The following is a 22,617-nucleotide window of genomic DNA, read 5'->3' as shown; positions in this document are numbered from 1 at the left end:
ACTGTAGCCTTTTGTTCAGCACGTCTCCAGCTGCGTCTGTCCAGCACTATACATCCCACTCTAATGGATAATTTGTTCCTTCATGTGTCCCACCACTGTGTAGATTACAGGCCGAGCTGGAAGGGGATATAACACGGCCTCTGAGCCAAAGCAAGACAACTCCCTCTGCCCGAGCAACAATTATTATAATAATAATCATAAACAATCAGCTAAATCCTTTAATAGATACAGCCTGATACATCCTGCAGACAGAGAACGGCATCTAGCTGGATTTATTTCACACCAGAAATGTACATGTGGTATGTAGTTTACTTCTAAATCCCTCTTTATTGATATAAAATAAAAATAATCAAACTGCATACGGTGTTGAAAAGGCCTATTTGACAATGTAAATGAAATGATTTTAAAATGGATAAAAAGGCGTAAAGAGCTCTTTAGCTGAGAGAATCGACCGAGCCCAGATTGATGTTTCATGGAGAAGCCATGCGTCTGGATTAACCACCAAATATCTGCAGCTACATCAGCATGTTTCCATTGCCGTACTGTATTTTCACTTGTTAATGACTCAACACCTCCAGTCCTGCCACTGATGAGCTGGATATCTTCCAGTTTATAATCTGCATGGAGCCAATTCATGACTTTGACTCCGACTCCCAGTGGCTTTGTCTGTTTTGTGGGAGTTGGTTTAAATGAAAAACATAAATTCAACAGAGAACCAGAGAATTACAGAGCAATGTGTTATCAATTCACAGTTATTATCCAACTGGGGTCGTAATGTAGCAGCTCAACTTCAGCATTAATGGATCAATGGCCACCTTCTGTTTTCCCTTTCTGTCCTTTTTGTTGGGCTGTTAAAAAACAACAGTTTCGGACAATGTGGGCTTGTAAATGTCGCAGCTTGCACAGATTGCAAGCTGAACTTCTCGTGTACAAAATCAGGAACAATAATAGCATCGTGGTTAGCATTGTTGTGCCCCACAAGAAGAAGAAGGTCGGGGGTTCGGTTCCCGGGCCGGAGCCTCTCTGTGTGGAGTCTCTCCCCGTGCCTGGCTGGGTTTCCTGAGGGAAGCAGGCTTTTACTGCCTGGTGAGGGGGGCCGTTCACTGGTGACTCTAAATTGTCAGAGAGGTTGTTGGTCTCTGTCTGTCTTTGTGTGTCCCTGTGATGGACTGTTGACCTGTCCAGGGTGACCCTGCCCTCACCCAGTGTGAGCTGGGATTGGCTCCAGGACCCCCCGCGATAACAGATAAGAGGAAGAAGATGAATGACTGAATGATTAGCGGAGGTGACACACAGGCTGTAAAAGCCTGCTTCGCTCTGATGATCTATTGCTAACAGGACTATTCATTTCATACTCTGTGCACACCACCTGCACCTCACACGTTCTTTATGGACACAGCCACAATCCCGCATTAAGCACGTTAACACAAATGAAATGCCTTTGTCTTTTCAGAAACATACAGCGACACCCAACCCTGAAATGATTCATTGGCTTTTAAAGCCTTGAAACTTAATATTCAATTCTCCATATGACACGGAAAGTCATAAAACCTGCAGCGAGAGAGGAAACAATGCCATTAACCCCAGAATGGCAGGACATCCTCATCCAGGGGAAGGAAAAGCTGAATCTTGTTTACGTTTTCAGACAAACTGTGCTGTGCTGTGGCAGCACAGGGAGGCAGGAGCTGTGCTGACATTAAAGGCGGTAATGCCTGTTTGTGTAGATTGATCTTCTTCCCTCCAGATGCACAGATTACTTTGTTTCCTGACATGAATACTGCAGTTATTATCATCCGTCTTTGTGCTGTTTGCAGTCAGGAAAAACAGCTTGTACCTGTTTTGAATATGAATTTCAGATGAGCAACAAGTTTAAAAAGAAGAAGTGGGATTAAAAAAGGAAAGAAAAGCATGCAGGCGCTGCATTCGAGTTGCTAAGTAATTAAGTCTTGAAGATCACTCATTGTCACCAAGCTCTGGTGGTTCTCAGGCTCTGAGAGGACTATGGAGGAAAACAACAACCCCACCGCAACACAGCATACTAAAACTATGGTGCAAGCCAGCGCCACTGTTAATGCAACATGGTGCAAGCCGTGTTGCATCAGATGTGGTGACATGTTCAAAGTGTTGCAGCTACATATCCATATTTTAACTAAACCCACGACGTAAACGGTACGACGACGTATGCATCCTAATGGGCCGCTGAGCTTCAGGAGGAAAGAAGAGAAGAGAGCTCTCCTCTGTTGTCGACTCAGGAAGCCCAGATAAAGTGAAATCCAACATGTGAAATATTTCCACAGAAGAAAAATGGCCAGAGAACGGCGAAACAAGTGTTGAGTGTTCTTTTCTTTGCCTCCGCCTCACGAAAGCATCACTTCAAAGAGCTACAGTTCAAACTGACAGCCTGACAACATGCAGAGGGAGGGGCAGCGAGCTAATAAAGCCCACCATCGTGCCAGACAAACACCCACGCACACTGATATCGACCCTAAACAGGGAATGCTTTGGTATGAAGCCTCCAAGAGCTCAGTGCTTTAGGCTTTTAATTATCCCTGAGGTGCAAAACGCTGCAGCCAGCAGCGAGTGCAGGTGTTTTCCTCTCCACACGGGACACTTTCACCCGAGCATGTCGACCGAAACAGGCCTGTGAATTCACTGCTGCGTCCGTGGCTGCACCAACTGTCACCGTCCCCCAGCGACAAAGCTGTTAATCTCCTGACAGGTGTCCCCGCTAGCTGAGGAATCCACCACGGCTGCGGATTGACTTTCTTAATGCAAGCTTGTAACACAACACATGGAGGGGAATCTGATGCTGCAATCTTGGCAGCTGGCTCGGGCCGTATGCAAGGTGGGGAAAAACGTGAACCGGCAGAATGTACGTGTAATTCTCCAGACAGAGAAGATTCAGCAGTGAGTGTTGTGATTAAACAGAAGCGTCCTACAATCAGGATTCATACCAGGCCGCTATTTATACTTACAGACACGTGATCAGGATGAGAACTTCAGTCATTCCCAGAGAGAGATTATCATTTATTAATTTAACGTTTTAAATCAAAGGAGACAAAGCAGACTGATAATGACTGATAACCCTTTCCTTTTAGCCGCAGGCCTCTTCCACACAGAGGGCCCCTTCCTCTCTGAGCGAGGCTCCATTCTACTAATATTATGTTTTCATTAATGAGAAGGGGGCTTATACAGGGCCGTGTTTGTTTGTGTTTGGGCGGCTCTGCTTCTCAAGAAACGAAGGGGTAAGGGGGAGGAGCGCCGGCGGGGTCAGATGTAGCTGCGGGCCTTAGTTCTCTGAAAACAAGTCTGGAGCAGCAGGGGAGAGAGAGAGAGAGAGAGAAAAAGGGCGGCCGCTGTGTTTAACTTGTGAAAACCAAACACCACGAGAAAGACTCGACAGAAAAATAAAAGATTCTCTTTTGGATGTCCTCAGAAAACCTCCTCCATAAGTAACATCAGTACAGCGACTTCATGACACCCGCCCCCGATGTGAAAAAGCTGGAAAAGTGCAGCTCACCGTTTCTCTTCTCCCTCTGATGGGTTAGAGTCCTGCTCCTTGGGCATGTGTTCCATTCACCTTAATTCCATCCAGCAGCCAATTATGAGAGACTGAGGCAAGCCCCACCCTCGGATGCACACTTGTCATTCGCCGGTCGGGAGGGGTCAGTCAGTGAAACATGCCAGGGTCCCGTCCCTGAGGGCTTGGGAGGAAGGAGGAGGGAGGGAGGGAGGGAGGGAGGAAAAGAGGGAAAGGGGAAGGGGCGGGGATGGGGGTCACCAAAAGGAGCTGACCCCCTTTGAGGTTGGCGTTTTTGTAGCTCCGTGTAAAGCTGAAAGATATGGAAGATGATGGATTCTCTGCCGGGGTAAATCTGCAGGCCCTGGGGCCGGAGGGGTTGGGGAAGGAAGGGGGGTGGGGTGGGGTGGGGTGGGGTTGGATTGGGGCCTCAAGGATAGGGAGCGTGGAGCGGGATCCAGTCTGGAGGAGGAGAAAGAACACAGTCAGGCGTTATGTTGACAAACGTCGCACACAAAAAAAGTTCTGAATCCTCAAATGTGATTATTTGATGAAGTTTAACCCAGAAAACATCCAAAACTCAGCAAGTTGTGACTCGCTGAGTTTTGTTAAATACATTTCTCGGGTCATTCCAAAGATAGCTTCCCTAAATGCTCCACCACATGTTGTGTCTACACTGTCACCCAAACTAATTCTCCCATGTCCCACATTCCTTCCAGCATTAAATGACCCGCAGTCACGTGAAACGGAGGCTTTCCCGTCACGCTGCCGCTAGCCGAGTCAGACACAGCGTTAAAGACCAGATTCGGTGGCCTGGAGGTCGGAGGTGAAGCTGTGTCACCTTCAATTGTTGCTGCTACGGCTGGATGCTTCCTGGAAATCTGCCCCTGCACTGACACCTCTTACGCGGGGTTAAGTAGCCTGAGGATGAGCAGCTGAATCGATCTTAAGTGTGTGTGTGTGTGTGTGTGTGTGTGTGTGTGTGCGCGTATGCATAAGTACTCAAAAGGTCCTGATCTGTCCGCCCCTGCCTCCCTCTGCTGCTGTCCAAGGAAGGCTTTATCCTTCCCCCACTAATCCGTGGTTGAATGCCTTTCTAATCCGGAACAGTGGGATCCAGGACATTAACATGGCCTCGGACATGACTGATATTATTATTGCTTTTACGCCTAATTGAGAGATTATACATACATTCAAAACAACTTCCCGTCTGGAGGCAAAGCAGCATTTCATCACCTCCATATTCTCTTTGCAGCGGAAAGCGTCTGATCCACATCCTAAAAACGTTCAATGTGCGACAATGTCGAAACTTTAAAAGCATTTTTACTCAGATTATTCTAATCCTGACATTTTATGGACGACACTTTATGGAAACGGCATTTAAGGGGTTGAAAAGCAAGAGTGCCCCTTAGTTATACATTAGCCTTTATGGAGCTTTAAGGAACTGACTATCACATGCACTTCAAGTACACTCAGATCCGTGTTAACAAGGTTTGTATAAAGCTTTGAAGGGGCATAACAATGACAGAGCACATTTCTCTGAGGTGGAGATAAGAAGCTACCGCATATGGGAGACGCAATAAAAAGCTGCATCACATTAAACAGATAAAGTGTGATTTGTTTTCCTTTATATGGATCAATTCCAGCTATTTGGCCTCAGCCCATTCACTCTGCCTCCACATGAAAAAACAAAAAAAAAAAAAAAAAAACAACTAGAACAGCAAACACACAATCACACAGTCGCACACAAACACAAACTGCTGTCAGGGAGCCGCAGGGCGACTCCGCTCATTGTCATGAGAAAGGTCAGGGAGAGTTGACTCTGACCCCGGCAGGACCGACTGTGGCGAAACAGGACGCCGATGACATAACCAGGAATAACGTGTCCCCCCTCATGGAGTGTGGCCAATCAGAAGCCTCCTCTCTATCACATCGTTAAAGGGCCTCGCTGCTGTTGTTTGTGTTTGCAGCACAAACAATTTGTTGTTTATCACAGCGGGACAGAGAGGACAGATACGAATAAAGGACCCATTGATGGATTTGCTGATTAATTGAAATTAATTCCAAGTAGGAGCAAATTAATGAGCAAATGTCCCGCCTCATTGGGAAAAACATGGACGTTCAAAAGAAGCTCAGGGTGATGCTTCACATCGGGGGTGCGTTGCTGCTCATTTATGACCATTTCTGTATAATGTTTAATGTCTGACATGCTGGAAAATGGAAGCTTTAAATTTCCACATGAAATGATTAGTAGTTTGTGTTTTATCCATTTATCACTTAGCCAAAAATATACATGAATGTATCACAGCAGAAAAATCTAAACTTCTAATTCCATTTCTTGCAGATTAAAGTTTGAGTTTTAGTTGGATGCCTTTAACATCAAATATTACATTTTACAGCACATCGTCTATTTTTCTTAGATCTCGGGAAAACAAAGAAATGATTTAAGGATAAGAAGAAACTGACATATTTCCAGAACAGTACACAAAAATAGAAGTCAGATTAACCTCCCTGGCAGCCATATTCTTTCACACTGCGTCCTTCCATATGCTCCCTCCTGCTCGTTCCCACCCAGAGAGTTATGTTAATGTTAACGTCCCCTATTTCCAGGGTCAGTTTGTCAAGTGGTCTGGGCACAGAGACAGAGTCCACAGCATGTTTGAGGAAGGAAAGTGAGAAGTAGGAGATAAGGATGAAAGGAGAAAGAAAGAAAGTGGGATAACAGTGCATACAGGAGAGGGGGAAGAAAAGAGACTTGAATTATGCCGCAGTTGGAATGAAGGAAAAATAAACCCAAGTTATCAGAGCTCTGGGACAAATGACAGGAAGAGAACAGGGTGTGTTAAAAGGTAAATTTAAACCGTTTCAGCTCTTTAAGGACAGTATATAAATATATATGCTTATAGATAAAGTCCTGTCTGCATCAGTTAATAATCAACGAGCTGATCGCTGTATGAGCAAATCTTTTGTGACCACGAGATCCCCTCATTTTCAGAACTCTGACAGACTGACAGAAGGGCAAACAGGAAATAAAGGATCGAGAGGGAAGCCAGTTTATTTGAAAATGCACGTTCATGAAAATCACTATGCAAACATTCTGGATTGTGGCACGAATGCTAATCAATAACCATATCCAAGAGGCAGAGTTAAGAAGTGCTGCCTCTCTTCTGTCCATCTGTATACTCGGTGTCGAATAAATAATTGTTAAACACATCTGGCAGCGCTGCAGAGCTTGAAGGAGGGCTGCAGGATCGGATTTAGGCGTGCCGGTGTGCGGCCTCCACAGATTGCACATCTACCCATCACATTTCTGATGCTTACATTTTTGCATCTTGTGATTCTTAATCACTGAGAATAAGTCAACCTAGTGGTTCACAAGCAAAGTGTCACATTTCCTGTGAGAACACACAGGAGCACAAGTTCTCAAATGCTTTAAATAACGTTACCTTTTTATAGTGAGCATCACACACACACATTACAACTCACATGGCTCAGCCACATGCACCTTGAGATTCTTCCCTTCCCAGTAACAGCCTCCAAATTTTAATTGGGCCTGCGAAAACCGGCATTCTCCCTGGAGCAGGGTTCACCTTTAATTGCGCGCTCTGAAATACAGACTTTAAAATGCATCAAAAGAATAACTAGTGAATGCATGTTGATGCCCGTAGAAGCTGCGAATCAACTAAATATGACATACTCCTCTTTCTCCTCTGTTTCAGGCCAAAGAGATCCATATCCCCTCTGTTCATCTGAACAAAGCCTTAACAGAGCCGGGTGGTGTGAAATGCAGCTCTGCAGCAGGAAGGAATCATTAGACTTCAGGGATGTTTAGGCTGTGCTTGGACAGGGTGCTGAAACAATATTTAGGAACGTGGTTTCTCCTCTGAGAAGAAAAATTAAGTGAACTGAGCGCACTTTGGTCGTTTGTGAGCTGTACTGCTGACACCATTAGCTGAAAGAGTTGAAGAGGATTGATGCTGATTTTTGTTGCTTTTCGTCTTGTGGCCGAACCAAACAAGCAGCGCTCACCCCTTCCTCATTAGTATCTCAGAGTTCCCCTCCAGCGGGGCCCATTTTTCTGCTTTCAGGCTGGGAAATTTTCAGTTTTCTCACACACACACACACACACACACAGCTTAGCTCTCAGGAATGGAGATGTGCTTGAAAACAAAACAAACATGGACGCCTCATGTCATTTAAAGTTCGCCGGTTCAGCTCATAGTCAGTGCAACAAACTCAATGGTTCTTCATAAAAACGGCATTACAACCCACTTAGCCGTCTCAACAGTTGCCCAGGCAATGACGTTCAGGGTCGTTTCTCATCTTATATGAGCTGACTAATACTCCAACAAATGATGCCGTTTGGGAGACATTCATCAGAGCTGAAAAAGACCGTCTGGTCAATATTCCAACAAAGCAAAAACACTAAATAAACTCAACAAAACTCAACTATGTTCACTAATGGCTTGAAGAAAAATGCTCAGCTGATTCTCCCTTTGGAGGAAGACGTCCTGCTCTTTTGGCCCAATCTCCTTTTCCCTCGCTCCTCAAGGTGCAACCCATTAAAATGTCACAGAAAATGTCACACACACAGACACACACAAAAAGGATTAAGTCTCCAAGATAGCAGTTAAAGCTCCATGCTGCGGCTGCCGGCATGTTCAGACCTGCAGCAGCACGTCAGCTCGGATGTGTCATTTTTCTTAATGTACAGAGAAAAATAAAACCTAAAGTGTTCAAGGTTCACTTCTTTTCATTTCAAACAACCACATTAACAATTGTTGGGTGAACTATCCCCATAAAGGCGGAAAGATTCTGCAGCAGAATGCTCCCCGACTGCAGTGAAAAACGTTGCAGCCCTTTAAGCTCCTGAGAAGAACCCTTGTTAAAATTCACACTGTGGCAGTAAATGTGGAGGTCAGTGCTCCTGACTCCCAGAGGTGGCCCGTGCAATTAGTGGTTAAGTGATGGAGCAAGGCAGGGCCAAGTTGTGGATGTGGCGTATGCAGTGTGCTCATGGAGGAAATGAGGGTGGAAAAGAGGTGGGGGCGGGGGTGGGGTGGGGGTGGGTGTTAGTACCCCAGGGTCACAGGCTGTCAAAGGCAAAAGGATCACGTTTCATGCTCAGGCTCTGCTCACTCTCTCGCCAGCCTAATTACTGTCAGGGGATTATTAATAGGTGCTAATAGATCACAGCAAAGAGAAGTGACTAAATGTGACCTGTGCAGGCGTCTCTCTGGATGTCACCTTGAAGTTTTGAGTACGCACAAACGCCGACGCCCACGTTCATAAAAAATGTTAATATTCAACTTCCTTCCGTCCGTCCGTATGCACACGTGGTGATTTGGGGTTTTGTGCTTGTGGGATAAAAGGCAAAACATGCCAACTGTCCGGGTTTCTTATTCGCAGTGGGAGCAGCGACACCTGACTCAGCAGCTCGTCGCGCTCCATGCAGGAAAAGAAAAACAGCGAGACACAAATCCCTGCTTTCAAGCCGTTTGAACTTTGACACAGTTTCACTTTCAAACTACGATCAGCAGCGCTCATGACGTTCTGCGTCGTGACTTCAGATGCCAAACAATCATTCTTTTAATTTAAACAGCATGTTTCCTATTCCTGCACAGAGAGTTTGCCTGATTCGAGTGTGACTATAGATAAACCTGCACCAGCCAAGGGCACATAGGACACACTGGGCTCAGAGCCACATGGCAGCACACTGCAGTAGATCTGTTTCTGTTTCACTTAATCTCTCTGCCGCTTCCAAACGTTTCCCATTATCTAAATCATTTGTCTTTCATCATTATTTTTGCCCTCTTTACAGATTTCTCAAAGAAATCTATTCACGTCACCACTCTCGGGGTTATCTGCATGCCGCTGATGGTAAATATCGTGATAAGGTTTCTAAAACAAAACTCCCGGGAACGTTGGACCTCTGCGACAGCTACACAAGCTTTGATCCCAGATTAGCAACACTGTAGCTGTGGATGTGTTATCGAACTGACCCACAGGACACTGTCCACGTAAAGACTAGGAAAGATGAGCAGAGATACAAAGTGACCCTGAAGAGAATATAAAGACCAAAAACACCAGCCAAACAACCATAACAAAAAAACACAAAACAACAATCACTACAAAGTGATATGAAAACAACGGCTGGTCATCGGTACACACTGAGACACCGTTCACAGTTATCTCTTTCAGTCTTGTGAGCGGTAGGGGCCTTTTACAAGTCTGAGCCCAGGGGCCTCTCTCATAAAACATCCACCATTCCAACAAGGCCCCCAGAGGCAGACGGAGGGGAAGACGCCGAGGAAGGACGGAGTCTGAAGGAACTCGACAAAGCAGGCTGGCTGCGAGCCGAACGAGTTCTCACACAAAACGGGCAGGCGGCAGCTCTTTTAGGCCTTTTTCCAGCCACAAGAGGCTGTCAGAGCACGCAGCCACCGGGAAACTCCGGGGTTCGTCAGCAGCAGTTGGTGAAGGGGGTGGCGGGTGTGAAGGGAAGACCAGTGGCACAGCGAGGCACAGCTGGCTGGCGCCTGGCACGATGAGCGGGCGAAGACATAAATTTACTCATGGCATCTTAACATTTGCTCTGCACGTCATCAGACCGGGCCGTCCTCCCTCTCAGTAAAACCAACACGAAGCAGCTCGCTCTCTGCGGCAGACAGCACGTAAACACAAACAAGCAGAGATACAAGATGTGAGATATTTGTCTCTTCTCAGTCTTTTGTCAGTTTTTCTTTTCTTTCTTTCTTTTTTTTTTTTTATTTGCTAAATCCATAATTTTACCTTCAAGGTGTCAAAAAGCAACGAAAAAACCAATCACAAGCTCCGGCAGTCCAAAGTGATGCGGTCAAATTGTTTGTTTTGTTCGACCACACATCCACAACTCAAACAGATCCTATTTCCAATCATGTCAAGCAAAGAGGTGCAGAAACTTTTCATATTTGAGAAGCTACAACCTGCAAATATTTGTCTTTTTTACTCGATGACTGACTGCGCATTAATTTTTCTATAAATGGGTGAAAAAACATTCAGCTCACTCACAAAACTGTGTTTTGTGGCTTCAAATGCCAAAAAAAAAAAGTCAGTGCACAATGACGCAGATTCATCACACGGGTTGTGATCGACAGTCTGCTATTTTGGGATTTTTTTTTTCTAAAAAAAGATGAACGTAATGCAGACAGTGGTGGCATTTTCTGCACGAACTGGAAAAAAAAAGTATGCTGGATTTATTTTTAAAGCGTCACTGTATACACAGACAGCCAAGCTCGGCTGGGAGCGAGCGGAATATCCGTGGATGTTCTGTTTCTGGATTGTGTAACTGTAAACATGAAATGGTACATTTTGCCAGCGGGGGCTAAATGAGGTAACATATACCTCCACAAGACAAAGACGTGCGTCTGCTTGTCGGCCGACGATGGATGGAAACCCACAGATAATATTAACTTTTTATCTACGAGGCAGTGAGGAGAGGAAAGAGGGGAGCAGGGGGGAGGCAGAGAAAAACAATCTGCTCTTTCTCTCTCCCACGTCCAGCTCCTCTTTTCTCTCTACCTCACTCATCCCTCCTCTTCCCACCCTCCCTTGGCCAGGACAAGTTAAGGTGCTGCCAAGAATGTGACTGCATTTGGAAAACAAATCCAGCTCACTTCACTCTCTCTCTTTTTTTTTTTTTTTAACTTCATCTCTTTTCCTCTACTTGCAGATTTTTTTTTCTCCCCTTAAGGTCGACCCACAAGTCCTGCAGAGTCCCCTGACACATTGACATTCTTTACTGTCCTTTAAAGGGATCAAACTATCTGCAGATCACCGCCTTTTGTTCAGCTCGACGTGCAGCATTCAAAAACCCAGATAATCTGCCCTCCCCTCCCCCCCACTCTGTTCCTGCCTTTCCTGCCTTCCTCCCTTCAGACGACCTTAAGAAAAACTGCACTCTGAAACTGGACGCTGTGTCTGTGTGTGCTTTCCACGATTATTTTCCCGGAGATGTCCGCTTCCCTACACTTGTTCATTTCCTCACAGCTAATGGAAACGTCTAATTCTAACAAGGCCAGTGTTTTGTTTTGTTTTTTTAAGGTAGCAGGTTAAAGATTTACAGCTTAACTTAAAGGCACTTGATAAGGAAGGTTTGTACAGTTTCCACTTGCTGTGTCTGTTTGCACATCTGCGGTTTCGCAAATTAACTTCTGGAACAATACTTGCTTTCAATACGAGGCATTAAAACATCCCTGATGATGAAACATGCGGGAGCAAAAACTTAATTTAAAAGTTTTAAAGAGATTGTTACTTTAATGTGCACACACACACACTGGCTGAATCCCAGTGTGGAGGAAAGAGGCAGCCCAAATCTAATTCTGGAAAGGCAGGAAAGGTGCGAGTTTGTGTTGTACTTGTGTGTGTCAGCAGGTGCAGGCGGTATAATTAGATAGAGTAGGAGACGAGGGAATTCCACTTCCACTGCATGTGTGTGTGTATTTCTTTATTAATGTGTGTGTTAGAGTACACACGAGTGTGTGTCCGACATTAGGCAGATTGAGTTGGCAGCGCTGACATAGTGGGCCGGAGTTAGAAGCTGTGTGTGTGATGTGTGTGGGCACGGAGCCTAACCTGCAGCACCACTGTGTGTGCACGCACACACACACACACACACACACACACGCACACAGCCTGGGACTACGTGACTTTATCCAACTGTGCCAGCAATGTGAGCAATCACGGCCTTCCCTCCCCTTCCTGTTGCTTCATCTCTCTGGTGCACCCACACAGGTGCTGTTGCCATGCCAACAGCCCAAGGAGAGCACTCCTTTTCCCAGATCAGCGATGGAGAGACAGGGAAACCCCCAAAAGGACAGGTTCATGAGGAATATCGAAAATGGTCCACATATGTTTCCCACTTACTGAGAAACAAAAAAAAAAACAAAACAAAACAAAAACAGTGGTGTGTTTGTCTTCGCTTTTTCCGACACACACAAACCCACAATAAGCTGGCCGTTCAAAGGGCTCTCAAAATGAAAATGACATTTGCAATAACAGGACAATCTGCAGACGTTGGATTCAATAACTAAGGTCCTGCAAAACGAGACCGCAAGAAGTGAATCCGTTCTCAAATAGAAAATACTGACTGATGAATCGTTTTCTACTTTAGTGCTTTTGGCCTGTTTGATTTTTGTGTTTCTTTCGTCTGACTTTTTCCTGTTTCGCACATGATTACGTGTTATTGTTCTTCTTCGTGTTCTTTTTCTCTCACAGTTATAACGGAAAGCTGGACAGCAATGTCGCAGCCTTCTCTGGTGAGTTAACACACAGGAGCATTAACTTTAAAGGGCTGTTTGTTTAACATGAAAACACATTCAGAAACACACGGACCCACAGATGCCCGTCTCCCAAAGTGGTGGTGAAACAACAGAAATCCTGTGTTTGTGTGCGCACTTTGTTCACAGCAGAAGCCCAACAGTGGCTGCTGCGTGCATGTGTGTGTCTGTTTCGGTGTGCTTGTGTTGTGCGCCCAGTTTCTTGGAGTTTACAAACAGGGCTGGGATCCAGGAAACCAGCCGCAGCTCAAATAAAACAAACCAGCCTCGCGTCAGACGCACAAATAAAATTATATAAATAAATATGTGCAAATTTATCAAGCAAAATAGTGAAGCCTCAACAAATTGGGATGGTTTTCTGTTGGGGAAGGGCGGCGGGGGGGGGCAGCTGGCTGTTCGATGGGTTGCGAGGAGGAGGGGGGGGACATTAAGGTGCAGCCTGCAGCTCGTCTGGTTTCTTCACTAAAACAGGTATGTTTGTTTTTGTCTCTATCGGGCTGCAGACTTCAGCCAGGAAAAACCAAGAGCATGGCCCAGAGGTGCAGCTTTAGGTTGGTGGGGGTCCAGGAAGAGGTCTGGGGGGGGGGTGGGGGTGGGGGGATGGGTCCACAATGGCTCCTCCAAACTTCTTCCGAGAAAGAAACGAACCTGGAGAACTGTACATGAATGGAGATACAGATGTTTTTAAGACACAGATGTGCACGTACCTGCGTACCCCCCCCCACCAACCCCCCACCCCACCCTGAGCTTTTCCATTCATCTCCACATCTCAGACACCTCTGTAATGAGCAATAAAACACATACTGTAAAGAGACCACAGATACACTCACAAAGGACCAACACATTTCTTTATGTGGTCCCCCTCACCCACCCAGGGGCATAATGAGTGAGAGGCCCCCCAGCCTCAGAGTCATAACTGCCCCCCCCCCCCCCAACACACACACTCTATAATCCCCATTTTTTCCCTGACTGGACACGGCAGAACCTGTGAAAGAGGAGAAGGTGGTAAATGAGGAGGAGAACTTTGGGGCTGTAAGGTGGAGCCAACAGCCTGGAAGGTGATTTTCTTGGCAGAGAGTCGGGGTTGGGGCACCGGGGGCCAGGGGCCCCGATTCCCACCGGCTCCCACCTCAGTGCCTGTGTGGTCCTGGATCTGATTAGCACCGAGCCCTCCTCATACACAACACCCAGCGTCTAGATGCCCACATGTGCACAGCAACACAAACACAGCCAGTCAGGCTCCGGTACACATGCTGCTCACATGCAGCGGTTCCAAAAGGGCAAGCACACCTCGCGGTTTAGAGCCGCCCCTGTTGTCTGAACGCTGTCAGAGCAGATAAAGAAGACGGGCAGTTTAAAGTTTTTTCTGACTCACAAATGTGAGTTGGTGATAAGAAACAGAGTGAGAGAAGAGAAAGTGAGCAGAGACGGAGAGGAAGAATACGACCAGAGTCGAGGGTGGAATTTTCATTGTAAACATCCCAGAGGAATGAAATGAAACAGTTACTCAATCATTTCATCTTTTCCATGCATTCTGTGTTTTCTTTTCATGGAGCACACACACACACACACACACACACACTGACGCAAAGATAGAGCACACCGAGCCCTCGGCCAACAGACACAACAGCGTACGTGCACGAGGGGTATTTTTCTAAGTCCGTCCAGATCTTGCTGCCATTGTGTGTTAGCCTAAAGAACCCGAGGAGAACTGAGTCGCTGCGGCTGCCTGTACATGTCACATCCTCTGTGTGCGTGAGGAGATGAAAAAAGAAGATAGAGACGTGTTTGAGGTTGCGAGTCAGGTTGGATTTTATGCTAACCAAACCTGTCCCTGTCTATTTCACAGTGGAAGGAAAAAGTGTGTTCTTCTTCAGGATGTGTGTTCAGACAGGCGCCACCTGCCTCACACTCACCTCAGGGGCAAGCTACATGTTTTCCTACAACTGATGAAGATTTATCATCTGTCATCGCTGCAGTTAATTCCCTTTGCCTAGCAACTGACAAAACATTTTACACGTGGAACGTTTGGCCCCCTTTTTGAACACGTTTAGCGGACGGAGCCAGAGAGAATCCACTCGTGGCTGAAGCACAATCAAGCCTTGAACTTATCACTTTTCCAATTAAGCCTGCAGCCACACGCCCACAATGCCAAAGTGAAGGAAACTTCATGTGGCAGGAACGGAAGGAGCTCGCTCTGTACTTAGGTGGAGGGAGTAGGAGGAAGGGCCCGTCACCGCCACCTCCACTTGGCGTCTCTGCCTGGGTCGGTAATGATTGGGTGTGTTGGAGCTGTAGGGCAGACTATCTGTGGCTGCTACAGGATGTGTGCTCGGGTGATCTTCCTCTCTTCCCTTTATAATATGCAGAATTCATGTAAATGGGAACGATGTGTATTCTACTGAGTGTGCGTTGGCTGGATTTGTGGAGTACAAAGTAAATTATACTGCTGCTGCTAAAGATCCCCACAGGCACGTTTTAAGATATAAACATTCTGCGTATAATATTCTGTTTTGGTTTGCCTGCAAAAGACTCACCTTGCAGTTACCTTGTTAGAGTTTCCTAAAATGACATTTACACGTTCTATAAATATGGAAATATTTTTATTAACTGAAAAAGACTACAGGAGGCGTTCCAGTTTCCACTTCATCCTTTTATCACTCGATGTGATGTCACAATACTTGTAATGTTGGTTTGCAGTTGAGAGTAACACTGCTGCTGCGGATCAGTGTGAAGGCTCTGCACACACACAACGTCCTGCAAACTGTGAAACAAACTGAAATCAGAGCACCTGGACAGAGACCTGTCAGTCCTTGTGTGTGTGTGTGCCCTTTAGGTACAAGCAAACAAACAATGTTTTTGAATACCAAAAAGAGCTTAGGCTTCAGTTAAGATAGGCATTTCTCCTTTACAATATTATTTCCTTTTGTCCTCACGCCTGCAAATTAAAACTTGAGTGCACAAACAATCAAGCATAGCTGTGCACGCTCCATTAAATATAACGGGGGAGATTACTTCGCCTGAGAGTTTAACATTAAATGTGCAAAGAAAAAAGGTCAGTAAATGTGGATGAATGGAAGAAGGAGAGAAAGAAGGATGAATGTGGATTAATGAGACACATGAACGCTGTCTGCAGCTAAAAGAAACGTGTTTGGACAAAACCGCAAATAAGAAAGCGCTCAGTTTGTCGGTCTATTAACCTGGAGGGTGGATGAAAAGCTTCTCGGACAAATGGAACATCGTGTGTACTTGGTTAGTTCTCATCTGAGCAGTGAACCCCCCTCCCCCCTCCCCCCGAGGCGAAGTCAGCGATGCCCATGTGCTCATCGATAAAAATGAGAAGAAACTACAGCAGGTCAAAATAGCACAACACGTCAAAAAAATTCCAGTCACACATACACAAAATTGTGCAGGTGCCAACACACACAGAACAACATGCATGCATAAACACGCCAACACATACTGTATAGACACACAAAAGGTCAGAGGGGTCCAGTGCACTCAAGTTCAACGCCGACCTTTGAGCTGTTTAAGTATTCCCAAGAAGTGCACACACAAAACATGCACACAAAACACACACTCTCCTCCAACCTCATAGATAAAATAACTATTCAGCACTGCCTTCATTTGGCCCCACGACCCCTGCCTGCTCGTACCCCGGAGACTCCTCTGAATCAAAGAGAAAGTGGAGACAAAAGAGGAAGCTGAGTATGGAAGACAGAAAGGAAGGCGGCTGTTGGAGAAACACAAAGCAGGCGGAGACTGAATGGCGGTGCGGCCGACTTCACGCCAGCAGCCATGATCTGTATACATTTGAGTGGCAGCGCATGAGGTTGAATCCAAACATCCCAGAAAAACAACAGTCTGGATTAACAAGTGCCAATAATATATCATCGTTTTCAACACAACACCCAGCGCTCGACTTATCTTAAGCTGTATCCAACCATCGCCTCAAACGTCTGAGTGAAGGCCACCAAGTGAGGAAGAAAAAAAAAAAAAAACATGCTAACGATGCTAAACATACCAGAGGCCGTTATAGCCATAGATAGAAATGCAGAGCGGATTTCTTGCCATCATATACTCTCTGCTATTGTTATATTAATGCCTTCATTCATCAATTTGCCCCAACCAAGTCATCAAAGACAAACAGTCCGATGTACAATCAATTAGCTGCAGTGACGGCCTTTTCCAGGCCCACACAGTGTGGGATGTGTGATCTGGCATCTAGCGCGCAGCCGGCAGCCGATCCCTCAGCTCTCATTAGTCAAGTAGGGACACCGGGGCCGATATAAGGACTCGTATAGTTGGGATCAAACGTGGCCTTTGTTTGGCTGAAGCACTTCGGCTGGGCGCTCGGGGAATGAAGCTAAAAAGATGTTATTCTTCACTGTCTTCCCAGAGATCCCAGGTGAAATAAATCCACCACTGAGCTCCATTAAGTCTGGCGGTGGAACATGGGGCTGCTGGGATCTATAGTCGAGATTTAAATGTGCCGTCAGCAACATAGACAGAGATATGATGGGGGATGATAAGTTACCATGGGACACTAAGCTACAGCGGGCACATGTAGGATTTTCTCTGCTTAAGCTGAGTGTGGAGTCGTGTTGGAAAGGAGATTTTCTTGCAATGATCGCTGAAATCAAGCTCATAGCTCGCTGCAGACGTGCAGCGCTGATATCAGATAATGTTCAATGGGGAGACTACACGCTGTCCAGATGTGCACTTCACTTCCTGAGAGGCATGTGCTCACACTCCAGTCCAACAAGAGGAGAAGGTTTTCTATCGTACAATTTCTGAGCGCTCGAGGCTGCTCCTCAGCTTTTGTTGGTGCGTCGGACCTGAAAAATTCTTAAAATGTCAAGCAACAAGATAACAAGATTCCAGGAAACATTCGATTTACTGCTCATACAGCCACAGGATGTTTGCACATTCAAGACTTATTAAGGCAACACACCTGAGCTGGCACTCAAAAGAATAAATCATACAAACAAAACGTTAAATGGATAGAAAGGATCACTCTGGGGAGTATTTTTTTGTGTTACAATGCTATTCACTGCAGATCAGATAGCTCAGCATTCAATCAAGAGAAACAGAGATGAGAGCGGAAGATAGCGACAGAGGGGGAAGCCTTGCAGCGGAAGATGCAGAAGATATGCAGAGAGATTGTATAAGATAACAGATCTATAGGGGGTCTGTGTAGAATCAGTGAAAGCTCAAGACTTCATGATAAATATCAGTTCTACGATATAGACCTGGAGATGGCGACACATTCTGGGTCACTCAGGCCACGACACAAGCTGGAGGTCGGTCCGGTTATTTCAAATCTCGATGAATGACGCTACACCTGCATTTCTTATTTTATGAAATATTTTATTCCATTTTAATGCATTACAGGATTCTTTTTTTTTTTTCTTTCTTGTCTCGTAAAGGATTGGCCTCCATGTGCGAATGGCGGAGTAAAAATAACCTTGCCTTTATCTTCGTTCCGATCGCCAGCGCCATCCACAGAGGGAGAGATTAATTAACGTCTACAGCCATTCAACCGCCACCAAAGTTCCTCTGTTAGATAAGTAATTAAAAAACTCGTAGAGAACCAAATAAACATCGGCTACAGCTACACGTGCTGTCGATGGCTGCCTCTGCATCTGTTCGCATGTAGACCGTAAAAGGGCCCATTATGCTGCGACCACAGCCCTCCTCCAACAGCTGCACTCAAAGACAAACAGGCCGCTTCAGCAGCCTTATCACAACCAGCAGGCCTGCGCGGGCTGCCCCGAGCTAATGTGACGTGTCATTAGACTAATGGGCAGTCGATTAATGTTAACATGCCAGCAGAGCTCATATCGGTTAGATGTACAGGTCGCTGCAGAGCCATTAATAATAACGTTGACTGGCAGGCTTTTGCTGCTGGTGGTGATCTCGTCTTCCTTTTTCCTTTGTCACGAGTGCTGCGTGATTACACGTCATGGACTCAGATAATCTGGGGCAGATACAAGATTCTTCTTCTTTTTCTTCTTTTACAAAGCATCTTAGTTTTGTTTCATGATACTGCCTCTCCTCTTCCCCGATGGCCAAAAGAAAAACTGAAATAAGATACACACAAGTGTTGTGTGAAGACAAATCAAGGGGATGACATTATCTATAACACACCCTGTATTTAGCTCATATGATTTCACACCTATCAGATTTCATCGGTGTGACTTAGTGGAACAAATCAGCCCTGAAGATGTTCCTGTTGTCCCTTAATGTACAGAAATCATGCATAGAGTATAAGTTACTCCACTGAGGTGCATGAAAGTGTATATTTTTGCAGATGATGCAGAACATGGTCCAATCAAAGAACACGTTATTGATCACATTCTGTTTTTCATGTCATTGTCTTATTGTTTCTGTTTCTTGTGGTTAAATCCACCTGAACCAGATCCAGCTCCTGGTAGTCTGCAGCAGCTCAGGCCTCTTTATCTACAGCTACATCCATCCTGCAGCTCTTCCGGGGGGGCCTCAGGGATTCCAAGGCTAGATGGGAAATAGCGATGCTGTAGTACCTTCTGGGTCTGTCCCAGTTGGGCGTTCCTGGGAAGCCCGCTGGGAGGCATCCAGGGAGTGTATTTATTAGAGTCCCACGCAACCTCATCCGACTCCTTCCAGCTCTGAGAAGCAGAGGAGCCGCTCCGAGCTGTTCAGGTCCTCACCTGTTAGCTTTCAATAACACCTGAAGCCTGAAAGCAAACCGAGCAGCAAATTAAAAGCTTTACTTCTCAGCTCAGCTCCCTCTCAACATCCTGCCTCACTTTTATTATCTTATCTCAGCTGTATCCTCTAATGTAAATCCCCATAAACCTGCAAACTTTTATCTTGCATCCACAGCTGCTGGACACTAAACTCTCCAAACAAGATGTTTCCAATCCCCAGACTATTGTTAACTGGTGAAATTGGCTGGACAATGTGCCCGTAATGTGCAGCGAGCAGCTGCAGCTCACTGCTCCTGCTTTCTCAATAAGAGCTTCCCGAAGCTTCCATTTCAGCGCCGAGCTGCACCGGGTCGAGAGGCAGGAGCTACCTACTGCGACAATATCCCCGCTTAAGAAGATTGGGAATTTGAAAGCAGGTAGTTTCTGCTGAATAAAATATCACACCTGGAGGGGTCCGATACTTCTGCACAGAGGTGTGGTGGTGATGGGGAGCTGTGTACGAGACGCAGCTACGAGGCATCGTGCTCACCTTTTGATGTCAGCGAGCGAGAGCGTTTAGTGGAAAAGCTGCAGGATGAACAACAACAACAACAACAACAACAACAGGTGCCCTTCTTCACAACACGGAGATTTAATGCCCCAAAGACAAACACCTTACACAGCATCTGCACACAGGACACCTTTCTTCTTCAGGCAGCCTGAGATTGTTTGGAGAAAGCAACAGGTGCGATTGTGAGTGATCATCAGATACCCGGTGTGACTTACGGCACCTTCTCCTTCTAGCTGAGGTTGGTTTTATTTTCAGTCTCAGCGAGCGCCAAAGAACATTTTCACGACAAAGAAGCGAATCGCGGAGCAGCACGTGCGGAACGTTGAGTCGGGACAAGCTCACCCAAACAGCACGTCAACAAAAACGTGGCAGCAGGGAGACAAAGACCCAAACACAACATTATCTTTGGAGTCACACTCCTGCCTGCATCTGACACTTTTATTTAGCGAACAGGTATTAAATAATCATTTCCAGTAAGTTCAATGTCACTGTCCTGAAATTCCATCTTACTGTGACAGGTCGGTTTCAACGTGAACGGCGATTTTCATGGTGTAGAAAACTGAAGGACAAGCTGCCTGTGATCAATCAAACTTTGTTGATTTTGTTCAAGAAAGCGAGAAAGCAACATTATAAAACATCAATGAGCGGATTTGGGCGGAGTGTCCGTCTATGTTGCCTGAAGCAAACATGCATAAGTGAGGATTGTTTGAGCAAGTAAATGAGGCGGCTCTTATCAAAGTCATTTTTTTGTATTTTAAATATTCCCTTTAATGTTTGCAGAACTGCTGTTTTGCAGCTCAGGACTTTTGGCGAAACAGTGAAGTATTAAAGCCTCCGAGGATGTGCAGCGTTACGGTGAAGTCACAAAATTATTGATCGAATGCTAAGAGCTGCATGACATATTTATCATTTTAAATCCAGGACCTGCATTGGCAGAAACTTTTTGAGAAAAAAAACTAACTGAGCGATCGAGTGGGAGCCACAACAATTATAAATCAACACAATTGGCGACAGTTTGGGTGAAAATACACTTTTTTCAGAGCATGTGGAAAGTTTTTACTGGAGAGTTTTTATCTTTTGCTGCGTAATTGGACTATAAATCAAACGCTCTGTCTTTGATCTCACTGAAGTTGGAGCCGGCGCTTTGAATGCTGTGCCCCTATGGGGACGTTATTTACTGAGCTTTTGAACATCGATGCATTATTTGTGAAGCTGATATAATGATGCCAGTACCCTCTTGTTGCCTCTGTTGGATAAGCAATGAACCATAACCCATTACCAGTTTTAATCCAGGGATTGAAAGAAAAGTCAGCAAACTGTGACTTCATACAACTAACAAACTGCACCGCGGCTGAAACCGTTCAGCTGCGATACATTCAAAGCAGCTTTGCCAAAAATCCTGTATACACTCTCTAATCCCCTCAACAAAGAATATTTAGGACAAGAGAGGATATTCTAAGATTCCACATTAGTCACATTCTCCACAGTTGATATGATGATTATGCATGAAAACCCCTCTGGCTCCAAGAGGTGACCAACTCCCAGATCTTAATATTTTTGTGCACAAATATTGAAAGAATGCACTCTGCAAGTCGTGTACAGTCCTGCACATCAATCCAGAAGTGCATCGATGTTGCTTTAAATTAGCAACACAATGCTTTTCAATTATTCATCTCAGTGTCGTAAAGGCGAGAAGGGGAAGCATTCAGACCGCGGTGACTCATAATCACCGCCCCCTCAAGGCTTCTCCACGACTTAACAAGCGGTCCAAATAGATAACCCAGATATCACGCTGCACGGCCTCAAGTGTCACACTCAGACACACACTGTACGAGATCATGTGAGGTAATGAAGCAGACGCCGGCTTTTCTACGCCGTTAAATAACATAGCCAGACATGTGTGGACGTGTCAGATGGGAAGCATTAAGGAAACATGGGACCTTTGGGGACCAGGAAGGAGGATTGGAGCCATCCTGCTTCCCTTTGCTAACAGTCCCTGAGCACTGGTGAAGGGAGCATGTGTGTGTCTGTGTGCGTGTCCCTGCTCTGACCTTTGTATGCTACAGCTAATCACATTGTATGTGGCGATATAATTACCTTCCTCATTAGTCAAAACCTCAGAGTTATCTTTATTAACTGTCACGCAGGCTGTTTTGGAGTCTCCGCTCATGTCACTGTTATGTCCGCGTTAAATTAATTGCACTTTAAATGGGGTGCCATTCGAGGAAGCTCACAGCTTGGGAGCGTCTGTCACCGAACGGCCACGTGGGATTACAAATATGAGGTCATCTGCAGCATCCATTGATGTTTTCTCTTTACATAACAAAAGTCCCAACAGAGGGCGAGTTAGCCAAACGTTTGCATGCTTGTGTGATCTTTAAGAATTAAGTGGAAAAAGTAAAAAACAGGCAAAAGAATATTAAATTACATGTTCAGCCATGAGACTCGTTGCACATGTTTTTATGTACACAATGACTTTGTTTGTAATGTAGGCTGGAAGTGACCTCAGGGTTGGCAGTTTGACTCCCACCTGTGATC

At 45.6% G+C, this 22,617-nt stretch overlaps 1 protein-coding gene across 2 annotated transcripts in view; it reads right to left on the bottom strand.

Annotated features, from left to right (window-relative positions):
* thrab (thyroid hormone receptor alpha b) overlaps positions 1 to 22,617 on the bottom strand; it is a 101,210-nt gene that overhangs the window by 22,468 nt on the left and 56,125 nt on the right. The window contains exon 4 of one of the 2 annotated variants that reach the window (XM_029528544.1): positions 3,521 to 3,982. In XM_029528544.1, the coding sequence (XP_029384404.1) occupies positions 3,521 to 3,576 (56 nt within the window). In that variant the 5' untranslated portion in view covers positions 3,577 to 3,982. Of the gene's footprint in view, positions 1 to 3,520; positions 3,983 to 22,617 lie in introns of those variants that run through there. The other variant, XM_029528545.1, reaches the window with a different exon arrangement.

Source organism: Echeneis naucrates, chromosome 19 (assembly GCF_900963305.1).
Source record: "Echeneis naucrates chromosome 19, fEcheNa1.1, whole genome shotgun sequence".
In the NCBI taxonomy this organism is placed as follows: domain Eukaryota; kingdom Metazoa; phylum Chordata; class Actinopteri; order Carangiformes; family Echeneidae; genus Echeneis; species Echeneis naucrates.
This window is presented reverse-complemented; position numbering and strand designations above follow the sequence as displayed.